This window comes from Sinocyclocheilus grahami, unplaced genomic scaffold, assembly GCF_001515645.1.
Source record: "Sinocyclocheilus grahami isolate Dianchi unplaced genomic scaffold, SAMN03320097.WGS_v1.1 scaffold10.1, whole genome shotgun sequence".
NCBI lineage: Eukaryota > Metazoa > Chordata > Actinopteri > Cypriniformes > Cyprinidae > Sinocyclocheilus > Sinocyclocheilus grahami.
The window spans coordinates 3,957,062-3,962,308 of NW_015505189.1; the positions used below are offsets into that span (position 1 = coordinate 3,957,062).

The following is a 5,247-nucleotide window of genomic DNA, read 5'->3' on the forward strand; positions in this document are numbered from 1 at the left end:
ATCAGGCTCCTGAAGTCCCTCTTCAGTGTCTCCGTCTGCCGCAGCTTGGTCTTGTTAACCCCCACATGAAGCACGACCGCTCCGGGGCTCTCGTCGCCCTTCGGGATCGCGGGTATCTGCGCAGAAACATCGAGAACATGAGCACCAGGGAAACAGTGAGTGTGCACTTTACCTTCAGCTAACGTAGCACGGATGTGCTGAACGAAGGAGTCTCCGATGATCACAGCGTCGTGTTCCGTCTCGCGGAGGGGAGCGAAGCGGTTCCGAGTGGAGATCTCGAAGACCGGAGGCGGTGGAGGGGGAGAGGTCGTCGCCCGGGGCCTGGCTCGCGTCTTTCGCTGCGGGTACACCCAGGGTCCGTGGTGTCCCGGCGCCGGAGTGAAGGACATCTGGGAAGATCGTGTCCTGGGTGCACCGGGCCTGTGCAGAGAAACACACGGAGTAGAGGTGGTGGGAGAGTTAGCAGCACGCTGTATACTTACCTCGGACTTGTGAGCGTCAGCCTGGGATGTTTCCAGCGTGGCTCTCCACTCTCTCAGCTGGGTCTGCCTCCCCACCAGGTCGCGGATCTGCTTCTCCACGGCCTCCAGCTCAAGCTACACCGAAAGCAGCGCGAACGTGTCCTCACCTGCACTCAAAGGTAGACACACATCCGCCATTAAAGCAAGTAACAGTGAGTAAAACAACGGTAATGTGTGTGAATAGAGTATTAGCAATGTAAGCGAGATTAGCGGCCCATTAAACAAATATTAAAAAATATACCGTCTTTGTTGTTTGTACATTAATTTGAAGATTGAATGTGAAATTATTGCAATTTAAAAGTATATTTAAAAACTTTAATATTAGGTGGGATTAATCACGATTAATTTCAGAAAAATGTGCGATTTAATTAGTAAATTTATTTTAATCGATTGACAGCACTACTTTATTTATCTAGTACTTTATGCAATAGATGGCCTTAAATCAAGCAGCTTTACAGTATGAAACATGAAAAACCAGAGTCCGTGTCGCAACGGTAATGTGTGTGAATAGAGTATTAGCAATGTAAGCGAGATTAGCGGCCCATTAAACAAATATTAAAAAATATACCGTCTTTGTTGTTTGTACATTAATTTGAAGATTGAATGTGAAATTATTGCAATTTAAAAGTATATTTAAAAACTTTAATATTAGGTGGGATTAATCACGATTAATTTCAGAAAAATGTGCGATTTAATTAGTAAATTTATTTTAATCGATTGACAGCACTACTTTATTTATCTAGTACTTTATGCAATAGATGGCCTTAAATCAAGCAGCTTTACAGTATGAAACATGAAAAACCAGAGTCCGTGTCGCTTTCAGTTAGAAATACAACTTGATTTTCTGTTATAAAGCAGCTCTCCAGTGTGGAGCTAGCTAATGATAAAAAATTGTATTAGTGGGGAAAAACATTTCATTAAAGTTATAGTTTGGTTTGCAGAGATCAAAGCTTGATCTAGCTCAGGACTGTTTTGATTATCATAACCCTATAAGGTATTTTAAGAGAGATTATGTTGTGAATAAAATAGTTTATCTAAAAATTAATCGTCTTATCACTTACCTTTATTTTGTTTCTTATCCATATGACTTACAAAAAGAGATATTAGGCAGAATGATGTGTCATTCAGCTACTTTTTCATATAGCTAATTAAATGGTGAATGAGAGAGTTCCTCTGCCATCTCATTTTGTGTGCCAAATATATTTATTTGTATAAATTAATTGTATAACTGTAATTACATATGACTTTCAAAAGCTGAAGTGATTACCTTAATTTATTTGTTAGAATATGTATAACTCAATATTTTAACTAATTGCAATAGCTGAATAATCAATAAAAGTCTACTGATTAATCAGATAAATAATCAATGATTAGTCGATTAATCTTTCTAAAAATCATTAGATTAATCGATTATCAAAATAATCGTTTGTTGCAGCCCTACTGTATTCTACTGTATTCGAAAAACTCTATTTTTCGAATAATTATTTGTATATATAGGAGTTTTCAGCAGTGACAACAGCATTCTGTAAACAAGCTCACACACACATTTTCAGCGACACCCTGCTTGTAGTATATAATGAATGGTTCAGTTTAGGTATCCCCCACACAGTTTGTATATTTGGTAGGTTTCACCGATGTGCTATGAGCGGAATGCACAATGCGCTAGTAAAGAAGCCTAGTATGAGAGCTACTCTATGTACATGGGAATCGTACTGCTTAAATGTGATCATTAAACTTTAAATGGCTTGGATTTAATTAATTAAACACGAGCACGTAAGTCATACCTATAAACTCACATTTCGGCCAGGAAAGTTTGATGGCATTTTCTTTTCATATTACCGCCATATGGCTGTATTATGTAGTGTTTACTTGATGTAAAGGCTATAATTCTGCTGTTCTACAAACGCCACCTTCTGGCAAAGAGTGAATTTGCCAATTCACTTATATTCACATTTTACACAGAACAGTGTTGTAAATGTTAACTGGCAAATCAACTAAAAAATTTGAAATTTGACACAAATAATTGTCAGGAAGCTGAAAAAAAGAAGGGGGGCCTACTGTAATATGCTGTAGCTCAGGGGCCTCTGGTTATCTTAAGACGCCCCTGTTCAGGAGACAGCTGTCCGGTTATTTGGAGACAGTGTATTACTCCACAAACTATTGTTGTACTGTTATCTATTTCAGATTTACCCACCTATAAACAGCACATAAAAACTAAAATAAGCTCTTGTTGGTCGCTTCATGTTTGGAGATTCACCAGCTTTGGCCAGTTTTTTTCTGGCCAAGACAAAAGTCTGTCTCATCGAGACTTTATTAATTGGTATACAATTTTTAAAGAGTGCCCTTGTGAAAAGCGTTTAAAACGAGTACTTATTATGGAAGTATTGTACTTTTAAAAGAATATACTTAAGTGTGAACTTAATGCAATGTTTTCGGACAGTTTAATTGCATGTTCATTGCAATTAAATTAAAATAGATTAAATTTAACTTTAGAGTGCTTTTTAAGGAATCTTTATATTTAAATTAATGACTTTTATTATCCCTATAAAATGGTTACATTTACTGACAATTACTTTACTTATGCTGAACTAAAATATACTTTAATGTAATTTCTAATTACACATTTATAGCAATGGAGTTGTCATTTAGTAATTGGTTTAGTATGTTAGTCAACACATCAAAATAAGCGTACTCGTTTAAAGCATGACAAAAGATTAACACATGAATTAAAGAGTACTACGTAGTTTAAAGTCATTAAAGTTCGCTCAAGTGGCTTTGTACTTGTATAGTACAAGTGCACATTAAACACAATTAAGCACGTCTTTTCACAATGTGTTAGTCAAAAGTAACCTGTTCCACATGAAACTTAAAATTATCATTCTCCTAAACATGTTGGGAACTTTTGTCATTTTAGAGAGTGATATTGTGCCTAAAAATGTCATTGTAACCCCCTGATGCAAACCAGAAATAGTATTCCTCCTCACAGTTCCCCAGCAAAGCAGCCAGGCTGCACTCTCCGGACAGGAAAACCAGCGGAGGTTAAGCCTAGGGTTACGAAACTAACACTGTGGCAGACGATAACATTTCCCACAGCAGAGCCTCTAATATCCTCTCCTTTCACATGTTCTGTCTTGAACCACAATACATTTGGAAATATTCATCCATGTATTGTCGCCACATGAGTTGTCCATGCCTGTCACTATGGCAACAGCAGCTTGGATGTTACCGCATGTTCCATTCACTTTTGGATGGATTTATCCATATCTATTAATTACATTTCCCAATAATCACCCCTATCAACTCGCACGCTGAGACAGAAGTTGAGTTTTACACACCCCACCCCCTCTAACTGACCCTGTAAATCCAATTAGAGCAGCTTGAGTGCCCTCCTCTCTCTCAAACACAATCTCTAGGCATTTATATGTCTGCTTTGCTTTGGATCCCTCTCTTATCCTCTCATTTTACCAACGTCGGCTTCTACTGAGGAGGAAAAAGGCTTTTATTTGTTATTGGTGGGCGTTCAAAGCGACAGGCTGCCCTGGCGTCTGTCTTGTTTCTATTAATCGCAGCTGTCCCCTCCCTTACCTCGTGCCACCGCCCCTCTCTCTGAGGAGAGTGAGAAGAGGGAACCGGAGAAAGTGTCTGTTCTGTGATCACTGGATGAAACATGACGGCAGTGCTGGACATCAACCAGGGTTCCTGTGCAGTGAGCGGTGTGGTGAGTGTTAACAGAAAGACTGTTTTGTGTCGGAGTAGCCTGTTGCTTTCCCCCTGAAGCAGCAGCGGGAACTTTGCAGACGTGAACTGCTCACGCTCTCAGGTCTGTGTGTGAGTGCTGATGGAGTTTGAATCGTGTCGTAGGTAGTGTGGGTGAAGGATGGCCGTTATCTGCCTTTTGTCTGATGGATCTTTACGTATGTGTGTGCTGTCGTGTGTCTGTAAGTGTCAAAGGGAGGCCTTTGAGTGTATGTGTGTGAGGGTGATGACAGTGAAGCATGCTGTATGATTCCCAATTTATGGTGCATTTTAGTAGTTTGTCTCACATCCAGACCTTTTTGGAGAGCAATGTCTTAAAAAGAGGGAACAAGAAAATGAAAAAAAAAAATGGTCCCTTGATGTAAATTGCACCCCCTCTTGTTGCTAATAATAATAATTATAATTATTATTATTATTATTATTATTATTATTACAAACAGCAGAGCATGGCGCTAACACAGCATCTACCAAATGCAGAAAATAAAGAAATACATAAATGTAAAGAAATTATGATGATAATAATAAGGTAACACTTTACAATATAGTTTTCATTTGTTAACATTAGTTAGCTATATTAGTTTACAAACAATACTTTATACAGCATTTATTAATCTTAGTTTATATTAAGTTCAGCATTTACTACATATACATATTAAAGGGGTCATATGATGCTTTTTTAAAGATCATTATTTTGTGTATTTGGTGTAACAGAATATGTTGACATGCTTTAATGTTCAAAAAACACATTATTTTTCAAATACTGTACATTATTGTAGGTCCTCTATGCCCCGCCTCTCTCAAACGCATCGTTTTCTACAAAGTCCCTCCATCCGACAAGCACAGTCTGCTCTGATTGGCCAGCTGACCCAGTGCATTGTGATTGGCCGAACACCGCAAGCACTCGTCGGAAATGTAACGCCCCTTACCATAATCACGAGCTTCATCTTTCAAAATAATTGTAAAGACAGAG

General features: G+C 38.5%; 1 protein-coding gene across 3 annotated transcripts in view; it reads left to right on the plus strand.

Moving 5' to 3' along the window:
* The window catches only part of ndrg3b (ndrg family member 3b), a 91,509-nt gene that overhangs the window by 47,718 nt on the left and 38,544 nt on the right, over window positions 1–5,247 (plus strand). The window contains exon 1 of one of the 3 annotated variants that reach the window (XM_016283941.1): window positions 3,911–4,239. The exons of the other annotated variants lie outside the window; for them this stretch is intronic. Within the exon in view, the coding sequence (XP_016139427.1) occupies window positions 4,189–4,239 (51 nt within the window). The 5' untranslated portion in view covers window positions 3,911–4,188. Of the gene's footprint in view, window positions 1–3,910; window positions 4,240–5,247 lie in introns of those variants that run through there. 3 annotated transcript variants of the gene reach the window in all.